Source organism: Maylandia zebra, linkage group LG3 (assembly GCF_041146795.1).
Source record: "Maylandia zebra isolate NMK-2024a linkage group LG3, Mzebra_GT3a, whole genome shotgun sequence".
Taxonomy (NCBI): Eukaryota; Metazoa; Chordata; class Actinopteri; order Cichliformes; family Cichlidae; genus Maylandia; species Maylandia zebra.
In genome coordinates, this window is record NC_135169.1 from 19,751,853 (window position 1) to 19,768,323 (window position 16,471).

The 16,471-nt window shown below is 41.2% G+C and overlaps 2 protein-coding genes and 1 pseudogene across 2 annotated transcripts; 1 reads left to right on the forward strand and 2 right to left on the reverse strand.

Annotated features, from left to right (window-relative positions):
* Positions 1-8,882: 8,882 nt before the first annotated feature.
* LOC111500369 (zinc finger matrin-type protein 2 pseudogene) lies at positions 8,883-9,795 on the reverse strand (annotated as a pseudogene).
* A 286-nt stretch (positions 9,796-10,081) lies between these two features.
* On the forward strand, positions 10,082-10,554 carry LOC101469090 (histone H3). Its single transcript, XM_004576102.4, has one exon. It carries the CDS (start codon positions 10,102-10,104, stop codon positions 10,510-10,512), a length of 411 nt encoding a protein of 136 aa, XP_004576159.1. The 5' UTR covers positions 10,082-10,101; the 3' UTR covers positions 10,513-10,554.
* Positions 10,555-12,458: 1,904 nt separating this feature from the next.
* LOC101469392 (histone H4-like) lies at positions 12,459-16,218 on the reverse strand. The gene is made up of 2 exons (XM_076882152.1): positions 16,211-16,218; positions 12,459-12,747 (listed from the first exon to the last, which is right to left on the reverse strand). The coding sequence occupies exons 1-2, from the start codon at positions 16,216-16,218 to the stop codon at positions 12,459-12,461; spliced, it is 297 nt and encodes a 98-aa protein (XP_076738267.1).
* Positions 16,219-16,471: the final 253 nt, after the last annotated feature.

Below are 16,471 nucleotides of genomic sequence, written 5' to 3' on the forward strand. Positions count from 1 at the left end.
GTGTGTGTTATTACAATGTTAATACGTGTTTTATAATTTGTATCTTTATTTTCCCATTTCATAATTTCCATTTTGATTTCATTTTCTTTCTTATTCCAATTTAGTAAGAGAGTCAGTATTATCAATCCATATACATAAAATTTTAATCTCACTACATAGAGAGATCATCATTTTAGGTTGTCTGGACTGATGTCCAAGCCACACCCCTTCAGTTTTGTCTTGGTTCAGCTTGGCACCTAATGCCTGTTCGTAGTGGTGTAATATCTCCATAACTGAAGACAATTCGTTTTGGTTTCTGATTATCACCGTCACGTCATCTGCATACGCCAAAGCTGCGATTATATGGGATTTGTCAAGGACGTATCCCTTAATCCGTTTATCATCATTTATCCTTTTCAATAAGGGGTTAATTGCAAGGACATATAACGCAGCACTCAATTGAATAATAGAAATAAATTGGTCCGGGAAATTATAAGCTTTCATTACTTTCCATAAATAAGAGTGGGAAACAGAATCAAAAGCCCTCCTTTGATCTAAGCCTAGGATGCAGAGTTCTGAATCCTTTCCATTATAAATAATTTCTCTTAACATACTTAAATTATCCCACATCAGTCGTCCCTTAATTGCGCATGTTTGTTCTTTTTCAATGATAATATCTAATACACCCTCTAGTCTGGACATAATTATTTTAGCAAAGATTTTATAATCTACATTCATTATTGTCAGTTGCCTATAATTGTTAATGTCTTCTCTATCACCTTTCTTATATAATAAACACATAACTCCTTCATAAAACGATTTACCCATTGTTTCTCTTTCTATTCCTTCATTAAAATACTGAGTTAATAATTCAGACAGTTCTTTACTCACAATTTTGTAAAATTCAGAGGGGAGTCCATCCAGACCAGGTGTTTTATCGGTACTAAGTTGGTTAATTACTGACTCCACTTCGTCTCTTTTAATTTTTCCAATCAAAGTTTCATAAATGACAGAATCTAATGGTTCAACCTCACTCAAAAAATTGTTAATAACGTCGCTGTTTGTAGCTATGGATGAAAACATCTCCGAACAATAGTCTCTAATTACTTGTCTTTTCCCCTCTTCTTTAAAAACAGACTTTCCATGTTTATCCTTAATTGAGACAATAAAATCATTTCGACATTTCTTTTGATTATCATATAATCGCTATTCCCATGAAAGTCAGTACGTCTCAACATATTAAATAAAAATTCTCTATTGACTCGATCAATGTCCTCTTTAAGAGACATCATTTGATTTTCCTCCTCCTCTTCTTTCTCCTTCTTATTTCTTAAATATATATATCACATCTTCATTATATTTCACATTCTTTGCATGGTTTAATTCTCTCGCTTTAAATTAAAAAAAATGACACATAGTTTAAGGAGCTCCCAGAGTTCCGAGAAAGAAGTAGTAAAAATCTTAAGATGTAATATTTTCTTAATTTCAGATTTAACTTCGGACACAAGCAACTCGTCTGCTAACAAGGATGTATTCAATTTCCAATAGTTCAAAAATTCATGGGGACAACACGATACTGTTGCCATAACCACCATATGATCAGAAAAGTCTGTTAAAAGAGTGTCATATTTCAGACCTTGAACATTATGTGATATGTAGAATCTATCAATCCTTGTTTTAGTTAATGAATCGAATATAGTGTAATGGACGGTATGTGGATGCAAGTGCCTATATAAATCAGGAAGTGCTGCTTCCTTACAAACTTTAACCAACAATTTGCTTTCTCGCAATTCTCTAAATTCAACCTTGTATATTCTGTCAGTTGCTTCAGTAACAATGTTAAAATCTCCACACAGAATTATATTAAAACCAATCTCTAATAAATACTTAAGTTTTTTCAATGATTGTATCTTTTTCGTTCGTTCGGGTGCATTATAAACATTAATAATACGCAACCTTTGCCCGTAATAACAGCAATCAACAAGGAGGAGTCGTCCCGGTATTATGTCTCTTCTTTTGATTATATTCACCGCATCTTTTTTAAAGAAAATACCCACTCCGTCAGAGCTGTCTTCCCCTATCGATATTATTGAATGGGCAGTGTTCCACATTTTATTTAATTCACATACATCTACGTGTGTCTTTAATCTCATCTCTTGAAGGCACAAAATATCATAATCAAGTCTTTTTAAGAAATCAACCTTCCTTTTCCTGCTCTTATCTGATTGGAGACCTCTGACATTAAATGTTATTATTTTGATGTTACTCATAGGTTGACTAAAGGGGAGACCATCTCAGAAATATTACCAATATTACCAGACCAACTATTATCCTTCCGCTTATCTCTTCCAGAGCTAGAAGCAGAAACGCTCCTTTTTCTGCTTCCTCTCGTATCCTCGTTGACGAGCTCGTTGAGGGCCGGGTGACTTCCACTAAAGAAGGTCTTCCGTTTTACTTTCGTTTCCCCGGGCAGCGAAGCAAGAGCCAGAGATGCCGCCTCTGTGAGAGGGAAGGATCCATGGTCCTCGCTATCTCCGTCGTCATCAGGTGTCTGCTCGCTGTCAATTTCTTCGTCGTCACTATCGCTTTTATTCTCACCATCCGATGTCTCTATGATTAGGTTACCATCTAGCTCTTCATCACTCTCGTCACTTTTTTTACTTGACTGAGACAGTGGAGATGGTAACTCATTTTGAACAGGGCTAGACTGGTTATCCTGATCATCCACTTGTGGGTTATCCAATCCAAGCGAAACTGGGAGTGACAGTGAGGCAGCTGTCGGAGGAGGGAGGGGGAGGAGAGGGAGGGGGCTCTCTCACCTGGTCATTCACGGGGGGATCCATAACTTGAGAAGGATCCTCCAAGGAAGAGAAATCCATGGTGTCAGAAAGTCGGGGTTGTTGGGAAGATTTAAGTATATTCACGAAGGACTTGGGGCATTTAAAGAAAATGTGCCCTTTCGCACCACAGAGGGAGCACTCACTTTCATTTTGGCAAATTTTAGCCTTGTGGCCCAACTCACCACATTTCCAACATTTGACAGTGGGGCATTCTCTCGCCTGGTGGTCTGGACCTTGGCAGATGAAGCACCTCACCGTTTGGCCAGGATAAATAATCCTGCCATTATAGGGGCCCAACGAGATGGAATTAGGGATGGAGATTATATGTCCAGCTTCATCTCTACGCATCCAAACTTTGTATTTTCGGACTCCATACCAGAATCCGAATTTATCCACTGGCTTGACTGGGGGTTGAAGAATCTCGCAGTACCTTTTAAGAGATAGTTCGATATCTTGGTCTGGAATCCTTCCAGTCCAGAATTTAACAACAAGAGTCACTACCTCGACCTGGACAGAAGACTCCACTTGCCAGTCTTTCCATTTCGGATGCGATGCGTTGGAAAGAGAGATCTCTAAGAAGCGACGTAAAGGCGCCTCTTGGGTGAAACACAGCTCAAAATCCCGTTTACTGGGCAGAGCAATGAAAGAGTATATGTCCTGCACATTCAGCCATGATGTTTGCAATAACAGCTCTTCAGCAACATAATCACGGGTTGGGGGGTCCCCGTTTCCGATGTACTTAAGTCTCACCCATAGACTGCTGAAGTTTGAAGCAAACGATAATGGGGCATACGGGGGCATGATTACATAACCAACTACTCCTCCGGTTTTTCCGCGTCCACTCATTTTGGCAGCTTAAGTGATACTGAACCTTAACCACACAGCAGGAGACAGAGAGCATTTTGCTTTGGTTTTATTTTGACTTTATATTAAGACCCTCTATTTTGGTCTTGTGAATAAAACAAACACTCTGCTTAAGCACTCACAGTATTTTTTTGAAGGTGGATTTCAGTCCGTGGCTGCGTTGCCAGCCAGCTCCAGGATCTCAGTGGTCAGGTACTCGAGCACAGCCGCCAAGTAAACGGGGGCGCCGGCTCCCACACGCTCCGCATAGTTGCCTTTGCGCAGCAGTCTGTGGACACGATGAGCGGGTCTTAGCCTTAGCTCTGGCTTTGCCTCCAGTCTCTCTTTTTTTAAAAAACAAAAAAACAAAAACAAAAACTGTTTATTACAATTTGAATTTCCCAGCATGCCTAGGGGCTGATACAGACGGGGATCAAACTGTCTGAGCTGTGCTTTAAATAAAGTTTTACGTTTTGTGTGTTTGAATCAAAACTTTCTGTGAAGAAGCCCAAACACAAACCCGAGGAAATCAAACACCTCACTGCTGACAGCTACTTCCTGTCCGACCTCTGACCTGTTGTATTTACTGCTTGCAGGATTCAAGAAACACTTAATCAGCATCCAGTAAGCGGCAGGAAGCAGCTGATTACATCTGAATGGACTAACAAAATAAAAGTCTGGCTGTGAATAATGTTAGCAGAGACGGGTCTTCCAGCGGAATCTGCATGAATATTGAAGATACTTATATTGTCTAGATGGAGGAATAATCACACGTGGGGCATTGGCTTTCACCGGAACATCACACCAAAAGGTGACTTTGTTTATTGAACTCTCGCGTGCACTCTGCAGCATAACAGGAAGCATCCTTTCAAAATAAAATCACAACAGATGACAATGAGGGCATACCTATTAACTAGCTCAACACCCCCACTTGCACTCACATTGTCAGCTTTACATGCATTCCAAAAGAAACTGTTTTTCTTTACTATTTGTTTACACTCCAAACATTCTCAAACTTCAATAACTTCCCCTTTGTTGCTGGCTTTGTCATAACATCGGCCACCATCAGACCTGTCGAACAATATTCCAATATCAAATTTCCAGCATTAACTGTTGATCTCCCAAAATGATACCTTATATCGATATGCTTACACCTCTGTTAGTTAACAGGATTCTTTGCCAATGCAATAGTCCCTTGATTGTCCTCAAAAATCTTTGGTGGTCCCTTTTGATGCTCATACATGCTTTGCAACAGTTGTGTCAAGTACAAACATTCTTGTGTTGTTGCTGCCAAAGCTATGTACTCTGCTTCACAAGTTGACAAGGCAACAGTTGGCTGCTTCTTTGTTCGCCATGACACCAAAGTACCTCCTTCATTCAGGCTTACGCAGTAACCTGTAGTACTCCTCCTGTCAGTCACATCTGCAGCCCAGTCTGAGTCACTGTGACCTTGTACTCTCAAATCTTTGTCACTTTTCCTGTAGCACAATGTCTTGTCTTTTGATTGTTTCAAATACCTTAGAACATGTTTCACAGTAGTCCAATGTTCCACAGCTGGTTCTTTGAAGTGCTGTGACAGCTTACTTACAACAAAACTCAAATCTGGTCGTGTGCAAGAGGTCAAGTAAATAAGGCTACCTACTGCCTCTCTGTACATTCTGACATTGTTCATTTTCTCAGCATCATCATTGTAGTTCCACTTTTGTTCACAAGGAGTTGATCTTGGTTTACAGTCTTGCATTTGAAATCTTTCCAGTATGTTTTCTACATATCTCTCTTGTGACATTTTTACAGTCTTTGGTTTGCTCAAAATCAATACCAAGAAAATGTTTGAGATTCCCCATATCTTTCATTTTGAACCTTGCAGTTAGCATTCCCTTCACAGTTTTCAGAACCCTTTCATCACTGGCTGCAATAATAATATCATCAACCCATATGATCATGATCACTTTTTCTTTTCCTGTTTTCCTTGTGTAAACACAATGATCTACAGGACTCTGCATGAAACCGTTCTCTATCAAATAGTCATGTAATGTCCTGTTCCAGTTTCGGCCTGACTGTTTAAGCCCATAAAGTGACTTTTCCAGCTTGTAGACCAGTTTCTCATCTGTTTTTCCTTTTATTTCATAGCCTTCTGGCTGCTCAACATACACTTCAAAATCTATTGGTGCATGCAAGTATGCGGTTTTTACATCCATCTGATGCAAAATCAGGTTTTCTTGTATTGCACACTGCATCAATACTCTTATGCTTGTCAGGTTAGCAGTCGGAGAAAAAGTTTCATCATAGTCTATCCAAAAACAGTGGTTGTAACCTTTAGCTACGTACCGTGCTTTATATTTTTCTGATCCATCACCACTGTTTTTTTTTTGTTTTGTTTTTTGTTTTTCTTCACATTTACCCATCTACCCCCCACTGCTTTCTTTCCCTCAGGTAGGCTTGTTAGGGTAAAGGTGATGTTCTCTTTTAAGGATTGCATTTTCTCATCCATAGCTGCTTTCCACTCTTTACAGTTGGGTGACTTTACAGCTTCACTGAATGTCACGGGTGAGTTACTTATCAGTCTGTAACAGTAGTCTATGTTAGTCAGCACTTGATCATCAATGTCTTCTCCTGACTCATAATCATTTAGATAATCTGGTTTCTTTCTTGTTCTAGAAGGATACCTTCTGGAGTTTTCAGTCTCATCACTAAGTGGCATCTGACTGTTCACTTCTGGTTGGTTGTCAGTATCTGGTTCCTGTGAACTGGTACTGGGGCTTTCCCTGTCCATGTTTGGTCTCTCCCTCACCTGTATGTCCTCATCCTCAGATGTCGTATCAGTTTGTGTTTGCTTTTCCTCATTGTGTTTGGTTACAAACTTAACCAGCCTAAACTTTTGCACTTTAGCGCTGTCTGGGAAATAAACCTTGTATGCTGGACTGTTTTTGTCGTAGCCTACAAAAATCCCTTTTGTACACCTAGAATCCAGCTTACCCTTGTCTTGCTTGTAAGCATAACACTCACACCCAAACTTTCGCATTCTGGATAGATTGGGCTTCCGCCCAGTCAGCAAAAAGTAAGGTGTCTGTCCTGTCCGGTTGTTAAAGCACCTGTTTCTCACAATAGCCGCTGTTTGAACTGCATACGTCCATAATTCTTTTGGTATGGCACTCTCAATAAGCACACACCTTCCCATATCAAAAAGTGTTCTCCAGCCACGTTCTGCTGTACCACTCCGGTGAGGGGAATATGGGGCTGAAGTTTCATGTCTTATTCCATGTTTGTTTAACAATACCTGGTAACTCTTTGCCATGAACTCTGTGCTGTTGTCTGACCTGATACACTTTACCTTCCCGTGTGGGGCTGTATCGGCCAAAAAGATTTCAGTTGCTTGCATTGTTTCACTTTTGTTTTTGAGAAAATATACAAATACTGCACCGGAAAAGTAATCGGTAAACAATAATGCATATCTGTGTCCATCTCGTGATTCTGGATCTATCGGCCCTGCTAGATCCGTATGTACCAGCTCGAGAGGTTTCTCAGCTCTTCTGTCAGGGTTTCTATTCCTAGTCTGGACAAATTTTCCCTGAATACACACCTCACAGTTCAAACTTTGGTTGTCAGTTTTCCCTTTGATTTTCATACCTTCAACCACATTTTGTAACTTCAGAATGTCACTATGATTGCAATGTCCCAAAATTTCGTGCCATGTCTGCACATCAAAACAATTATTACACTTATCATCATACTCACTTACAGTCTCAAGGTAATAAAGTCTGTTGTGCTCATGGATGTGAAACTTTGTACCGTCTCTGTGTTGAAGGACGTTCCTTCCTTTCTTAAAGATGATAGTGGCTCCATTCGTGGTGGCCGCTCTCACAGAGAAGATATTCTGTGGAAATGAGGGAATGCATAGGGCGTCTTTCAGTGTTGTTTTACACTGTCTCCCTCTGCTGTCAATCAAGCACACCTCTGCATCTCCTCTGCCTTCAGCCACTCCTTTACACCTGGTGCCATCAGCTAATTCCACACAATGTGTTCCCGGCTGGAAGTCGTCATTAAATTTCTTGAACGCTGTTTTATCATTCAGGATGTGTGATGTTGCGCCAGTATCCACCATCAGGCCTTTGGTCCTGATGTCCTGTCGCTGTTGAGGTTCCTCGTAGTCATCGCTCATCCGGAAGACATAGGTGTCGTCGCTCTCTGCGTTGCCGCCCTCCTCCGAGGCTATGCGTGCTTCATCATTCCGTTGTCGTCTCCTGCAAGTCGACTCTCGATGGGTGTTGCTCCTACAGTGACCGCACCATTGTTTGTAGCGGCATGCTCTGGCCTTGTGTCCCCGCTGGCCACACTTAAAACAGACTATGTCTGACATGTCTCTCCTGTGGTCATTAGCAGCTGCTGCTGGTCTCGCGCTGGGTTCCACTCTCGCCTTCATGATGTTATCCTCTTGTTCCACTAAGCGCATTTTCTCAGTGTCCTCATAGCTGCGGAGTTTTGTTTTAAATTCTGCAAACTTGATTTCTGATTCACTTTGCGTAATGTGAACAGAAAAAGGTTTAAATGCTTCTGGTAAACTTTTTAACACCATCGCTACAAGCAGACCATCACTAAGTGTCTCTCCAGCATTTCTCAGGGCTGTAATAAATGTCTCTGCGCGTATGATGTACTCCGTGACGCTCTCACTGCTTGCTTTCTTCAGAGAAGTCATTTCAGTATAAAGGCTGATAATTCCTGGTTTACCTTTTCCCGCATAATAATATCTTAATTTTCAGTGCTTCGCGTCCATCATCGGCAGCTTCTCTCATCACGAGCGATAAACTCTTATCATCCAGGAACTGTATTAACTCTGCATAGGCCTGGGCATTCTTATCGTCGTCCTCATCACTTTTCAATATTGTGTCTTTTAGACCTTGTAATCTAAGATGTCCCAAAAATTTTGTCTCCCAAAGTTCATAATTCTCCTCATCTCCGTCAAAAACCAACCTTGCCCATCGGCCACTGGGTTCACCAGCACGCTTACTCATGGTGCTAACTTAGCATGCTAGTCCTCACCGAACACGCTGTACTTTGCGACTTTTCTGGTGGTAAACTTTCCCCTGGCGTAGCTTCAATGTTTTCCTGGGCCCATAACCTGTTAGCAGAGACGGGTCTCCCAGCGGAATCTGCATGAATATTGAAGATACTTATATTGTCTAGACGGAGGAATAATCACACGTGGTGCATTGGCTTTCACCGGAACATCACACCAAAAGGTGACTTTGTTTATTGAACTCTCGCGTGCACTCTGCAGCATAACAGGAAGCATCCTTTCAAAATAAAATCACAACAGATGACAATGAGGGCATACCTATTAACTAGCCACATTAATGCCACTCCGCCTAAGTCCGAACCTCCGCCTGATGTAGAGAGGGCGGGGCAGAAACCTGCTTCCTGCCTGAGAGAGGCGGAGCTTCAGTGGCTCTTCTTGGACGAGCCGAAGCCAGAGAAGCCCATCACTGCCGCCATCTCTTCGTCCTCCTCGAAGTCCACGTCCTCCTCCGCCCGTCGCTTCCGCTCCTTCTGCTTCTCCTTCTTGTACACCTTCGCCTTCTCCTCCTCCTCCCGCAGCTCCTTCACGCGCTCCTCGAAGTCGTACTCCTTCTGCTTCTCCTCCAACTTCTTCTTGTTCACCTCGAATCTCTTCTTCACCTGATCAAGAGACGAGCACTCCACCCGCATCGACATGCCCAGGTTCCTCTGATGTTTTTTGCCGTTGATGTGATTCAGGAAGTTGATGGAGTCTTTGACCACACAGTCGCACACGTTACAGTAATACCCGCCCATCTCGGCCTGCGGTGTGGTCTTGGTGATGATGATGGTCTTCCCCAGCTTGGACTCCAAGTCCACCTTGTAGTCCCGGTGGTGCAGGAGGTCCCGCTTGACCGGCGGCGCAGTTTTTCCATCTCGCCGCTCGTACTCCCTCTCCTCCACCAGACGTTTCTGGGCGAGGTTCTCGTACTCGTCTTTGTCCCATTTCCGACGGAAGTCGTTTTTACTCGACCCGCTGCCTGACGCCATCTTGTTTACTTTTGACCGGAAAAAATCTCCGGTCTTGCCGCAACCACTCATTTTGACAGGTTCTTCTCTTCGTAGTATCGAGACTGAGAGAAAATGTGGCCCGATCAGCTCAAAGCCTCGCTTATATTTCCGCAGAGCGCGCGCAGCTTCGTCACGCACCAATCGCAGAGAGGCTTGCGGCAGCGCGCATATTCAATGCACTTTTCTCCAATGAGAGGCACACACTGAGGCGGGGCCGTGCTCCTCTGAACGGTGCTGAGCACCACGTGGAGCCCGTCACCAATCACGAGCCGGAGCGGCACCGCGTCACAGCCAGTCACACACTTTAAGAGCAGCGAGTCTCGTCTGTTTGCTACATTTTCTGCTGTTAGCACAGTTAAAAGAAAAGAGACGAAGAATGGCAAGAACCAAGCAGACCGCTCGCAAGTCTACTGGCGGCAAAGCCCCCAGGAAGCAGCTGGCCACCAAGGCTGCTCGTAAGAGCGCCCCGGCCACCGGAGGCGTCAAGAAACCTCACCGTTATAGGCCTGGTACCGTGGCTCTGCGAGAAATCCGCCGTTACCAGAAATCTACCGAGCTGCTGATCCGCAAGCTGCCCTTCCAGCGCCTGGTCCGCGAGATCGCTCAGGACTTCAAGACCGACCTGCGCTTCCAGAGCTCTGCTGTCATGGCTCTGCAGGAGGCCAGCGAGGCTTACCTGGTCGGACTCTTCGAGGACACCAACCTGTGCGCCATCCACGCCAAAAGGGTCACCATCATGCCCAAAGACATCCAGCTGGCTCGCCGCATCCGCGGAGAGAGAGCTTAAGCTGCACGCTCTCCTACAAACAACGGCTCTTTTCAGAGCCACTTCACTCCTATCAAGAGCTCGGTCCTTTATTGTTTTTATATTAATGTCGTATTCGCACTTAAATGTCTTTGCTGTTTCTATACTAGAAACTACAGTTGGCATCAACGTTGAATTCATCATAAGTGTCTTAATGTGTGTGACTGGGTGGATGACTGAATGTAGTGTAAAGCGCTTTGGGGTCCTTAAGGACTAAATAAAGCACTATACAAATACAGACCATTTACTATTAAGTTCTCAGTCTCCCAGAGTAGCATTTCTAATTTTGATTGAACTGTCAGAGAAAACAGCAGCCTCAAGCCAGGCTATTAGTTCACGGAGGCTGTTAAACTTATGTCTAATGTTGGTGACTCAAGAATGTCATATTTATATTAAACCTATATTTGCATTTCAAGTTATAAACATTTACTCAACATGTCGTTTTTTGTTTGTTTGTTTTTTGTTCTTTATTGTAAAAAATACTACTAGGATTTTAAGATCCATGTGATTTCAGTAATACTAATGCAGTATGTCAGTGAGGAAAAACCACTAAATCCAGTTGAGCTGAAAAGAATGACACCAAACAAGGCAAGGGGAAAAAAATAAAATGAAACAATTTGAGGGTGAAATACAAACGTAAACTCAAAAGGAGTCAAAAATGGCCGGTTGTATTGCAGATCTCAGTGGGTTAATCCAAGAAATCATGAAAAATTAGGTTTCAATTTTTGTTCATGACAATGTAGATTTCTGACATTGTGTAATTTAAGCATGTGACAATGTGATTGTTTTCCAAAAAATAATTTAAACCATATGTAACCACCTGCATGTGTTTGGGGGAAAAAAGGCTTTGATTTTGCCACAACATTTAATTTCTTTGCCACCTTAAAAAATTTCTCTAGATCTGCCCCTGTTACAGATTAACTAGTATTTATTATCGTGACAATTGTCGGGCTGCTTTCAGTCATCCCAGTATCCTCGGCTGAGGCTGAAAGAAGCTTCAGTGCTCTCACAAGACTAAAAACATGGCTAAGGTCAACAATCATCATCATCATTTATTTATTTATATAGCACTTTGGTCTACCAGGTGTGTTTTTAAAGTGCTGTACAATACTAATATGCACATAGTAACAATGACTCAAATGAGATTAAACAATGCTGCTGTATGCCATGTCCACCAGGAGAGACTGGACAGTAAATATGTAAAACCAATATGCCACCAGTTTATCTCGGTTACCGAGAGGAGAAGGCATGTGTTTGGCTGCTTCACATAGTGGACATTGAGTTGTTGTGTGGGGCACCAGTAGTCCATGTCTGTTTCTGTAACTGTAGTTCATGTTTAGAAGGAAAAAAATCCCAGCTCACTGATTTGATCGGGGAAGTAGTGCCTAAAATATTGCATAGTTTTGCTGAGAGATCTTTTACTTTGCGATAATCTTAGATGAGTAGTTTTATGGACCAAAACCACCAGGTCATTCAGTGTTCCCTTAGTGCCAAAATATAACAGATGTTGGTGTACTATATCTGAAGTAATGTTGTTAAGTCCGTAAAGTCATATTCTTTTGTTATGGCTCTATTTTTATATGGAATATGGCTGAAGTAAACTAAAGTCTAAAATACTTGTCTGTTTGTTTAATAGTAATTTAGCATTATATAAGTTACATATAAAACTATGAGCTGTAATTTTAAATGGTTTAAAAGCACGTAGAATAGCATATGTAGGCAGGATCGTCCCCCGCCACCTGCAGCTGGCCATCCGCAGCGACGAAGAGCTGAACAAGCTGCTGGGCTGAGTGACGATAGCTCAGGGTGGTGTGCTGCCCAACATCCAGGCCAAGAAGACTGAGAAAGCTAAAGAAAATCCAGCGACTGTCCTCAACCAACTAACGGATCTTTTAAGAGCCACTCACAACCTCTGAGAGTACACTTGCTTACAGAGTGCGGCCCTGCCTCTTCAGAGCGTACACTACATCCATGGCGGTCACAGTCTTCCTCTTAGCGTGCTCAGTGTAGGTGACGGCGTCACGGATGACATTCTCCAGGAACACCTTGAGCACACCGCGGGTCTCCTCGTAGATCAGACCGGAGATACGCTTCACTCCGCCACGGCGAGCCAGACGGCGGATGGCCGGTTTAGTGATGCCCAGGATGTTATCACGGAGAACTTTACGGTGACGCTTTGCGCCTCCTTTACCGAGTCCTTTGCCACCCTTTCTTCTTCTTTTTTTAAATCACTTTATTTAAATATCAAAATTCACAATTACACATAATACAAGCACCATGCACAAATTATTCGCACCTTATTTTACATATTACAATAATAAAAGCTCCCACGGCAAGTCATTTCCTAATTTCATATCTCTCGTTTTTCTTCTTCTCAGCTCAGTTACAATGTTTTTACATACGGTGAAACTACTTAACACTTTTTGTTCTATAACACCTTTAGCCCTTGTTTTCCATATGTGTACATTTATAACGCACATCGCCAGCCAAAACAATCTTCTTTTATTTTCACTCATCTTTTCTTTAAACAAACCGTATCTTACTGATTTTATATTATTTTCAATATTAAAACCTAGTTTTTCCATCCTCCTTCTTATTTCAACCGTCCTGTAACACGATATCAAAAGATGATCAAGAGTTTCGTCTTCATCACAATTCTCCATAGGGCATTTCTTAGTAGTAACGAAGCAACTCCACAGAACCACAGCTCTTACTGGGAGACGTCCGACAGAGATAAGCCACACTGTATCTCTCATGTTCTCGGATATTACTTTGTCATATATGTTTTTAACTATTTTCTGATTTTCTTCTTTTTCCACAGCCTTATATTGTATCATACCTTCATTTTTTTTTTAGATTGATTTTATTTTATATCTGTTTTGAGTTTAATTGTAAAATATTTAAGCCATCCAATTTCCACTGATCCACAAGATCCCCAAACACAAGTTTAAAGTATGGCACTCCCGTTCGGGCTCCCCCTTTCATTTTTTTCCACAAAGCTTTCTTCCCTTGGATCCAGTGGGTGCTCCGCTCAAATGCGCCATATACATTTTTTAGAAAAGGAATCATCAAAATAATGCTAAGATCTGGCGCTCCTAATCCTCCATTTTCTTTTCCTTTATACATTAATTTCCTCTGTGTTACTTCGCGGTTTGTCCCCCAAATCAAGTTGGTACACAATTTACTTAATTTAATAACAGTTTTGTGAGGAGGGGAAAAGACAGTAGCCAGAAACAACAACTTTGAGACTACGTGTGTTTTCGCAATATTCACACGCGCTTTATAGTTTGTATTTTTATTGTCCCATTCAGCTACTTCGTTTTCTATTTCACTCTCTTTCTTTTTCCAATTCAAAAGACATGGATCATTTTTAGTAATCCAAATACCTAAAATCGTCATCTCCTTGTTAATTTTTAAAGCAATTACAGGTTATTTTAAGTTTAGTCCAAACCAAACTCCTTCGTCTTTTCCTGGTTTAGCTTAGCACCAGAAGCTTGTTCGTATTTTGTTAGCAAATCCTTAAGTATTGGTAGCTCCTTTTGATCTTTAATAATTACAGAGACATCATCCGCATAAGCAAGGGCAGTCACCTTGTAGGTGTCATTTAGGATGTATCCAGTAAAACGGCTATCACTATTGATTGTTTTAAGTAACGGATTTATTGCTAGAACATATAGGACATCCTTCTTTCACTCCACATTCGACACGGAAGGGTTCGGTCAGTCTGCCGTTTACTTTTATCTGGACAAGGGATTTTTTATATAATACTTTAATCATAGAGATGAAGGTTTCAGGCATATTATACGCTTTCATTACTTCCCACAAATAAGAGTGGGAGATGTAATCAAAGGCTTTCCTTTGGTCGAGACTTAATATAAAAAATTCTGTATCTTTTCTACTATAAATTATTTCACGCAGAGTACATAAGTTATCCCACATCAGACGACCTCTTATTGCACATGTTTGCTCTTTTTCTATAATTTTATCTAATACCTCTTCAAACCTATTCATAATTATTTTAGCAAATATTTTGTAATCAACATTCATTATTGTCAATTGTCTATAATTATTTATATTATCTCTTTCCCCTTTCTTATATAGCAAACACATTAATCCATTATAAAAGGAATCACCCAAAGTTCCCTCATGCATGCCTTCATTAAAAACAGTGGCTAAAAATTCGGATATTTCATTCACAACTATTTTATAAAATTCGGACGGAAGCCCATCTAAACCAGGGGTTTTGTTTATGTTTAACTGACTGATCGCACATTCTACCTCCTCTTTAGTAATATTTCCTAAAAGTGGGGTATATTGGATGGAGTCCAGAGGCTCTATTTTACTTAACAGGTATTTTGCTGCACTTGTTTTTGTAGATAACGGAGAGAACATATGGGCACATAGCCTTCTGATAACTCGCCTTTTATCTACTTCTTTTACAAAGGAGTTTCCTCCCTCATCTCTTATAGAAGAAATGAACTCATTATTACGTTTCTTTTGGTTAGCACCAATCATATAATCTTTATTACCATTTATATCACCTCCCATAGATTTTTGTATGTTAAATAATATTTCATTGTTTACTTTTTCAATACTGACTTTATAAGTTCTTCAATCTTGTTCTCGTCATCCTCTTGTCTAAATTTTTTATTCTTCAACGATATATATTGATTTACTTGTTCGTTATACTTTATATTTTTTGCATAATTTATTTCTGTACATTTAAATTTTAAAAAGTTTCGCATCCGTTCTTTCAGTATCTCCCACAATTGTATATCAGATGTTGTGAGTTTTTTAAGTTGCAAAACTTTCTCAATTTCTACCTTTAATTCCAAAACTAGTGCCCCGTCACTTAGACAGCTCGTATTTAATTTCCAATAAGTGGAAGGGGGGTCAGTGCCACACAAAGTTACGAAATCATTATATCTTAAAGCTACAATCTCGGAAGATATATAAATCCTAGAGAATGAGTCAAACCTTGTAAAATGAATTGTCTGAGGATTTAAGATCCTATATAAATCCCTAAGAGATGCGTCATTACATATTTGTGTAAGTAGTTTGCCTTCCCTGGACTCTTTGAATATCGTACTAGCAATCCTATCATTCTCTTTCGTAACCATATTCGTAGGAGCCATAATTGAATGTATTGAATTTTGATGATCACCGGGTTTTTATTTGTTTGGTTGTTATGGGAGTCACGTGGGTGCTAGCGGTGACATAAATGGGCGTTGTCAGTCTGTCATTCACTGGTTTTGATTTTGACAGAGAGGAGGGCTGGGTAGCCGTAGTTTTTGTTGACCGCTGCACAACATGTTTCGCTTCGTTATATTAGAGCCTGTGACGTTGTAAGAGTCTGAATCAGGAGCCGATGACATTACTCTGTAAACTCTCAAAGCACTTTAATAAACAAGCAAACAATTCCACCTCTGGCATTATTGCGTAAAGTTGACAGCGCGTCAGGCAAATAGGCAGGCTCCATCCCCGGCCTCTAGCGACTGTGGAAGTCGCTACATCTTTAGTCAACAAAAAACGGCATTCTGGAGAACCAAGCCGCAAGCAGGATCAAAGAAATCAGATCAAGGAACCTGAAAGACGCCAAGTAAGTGCAGCGCATCTGAATGAGTGAGCCCAGCAGCACCGACACACCTGACGCAATTCTGAGGAGCGCAGGTAAGAATACCTGTGCATGTCTGGTTGTGGAAAAGGAAGCCACATTGCATTAGCGCTGAGATGTTCAAGAGGAGACACTGAATGGAATGAATGTTGGTTAAATGTGCAACGTTTTTGGCTGCGCTCTTGGAATGATGTCTGCGCTGCGTCTTATTAATTATGCTGCTTGGATGACGTTCAAATGGACAATTAAAGTGCCGTTACGTTGAAAGGATTTTATGGTCAAAGTCTATTGTGGCTTCCAGTGGATATATGTTTTAATGGATGATCA

Excerpts from the sequence above, each read along its gene's own strand:
- LOC101469090 (XM_004576102.4), top strand. The coding sequence starts at position 10,102 with ATGGCAAGAACCAAGCAGACCGCTCGCAAGTCTACTGGCGGCAAAGCC.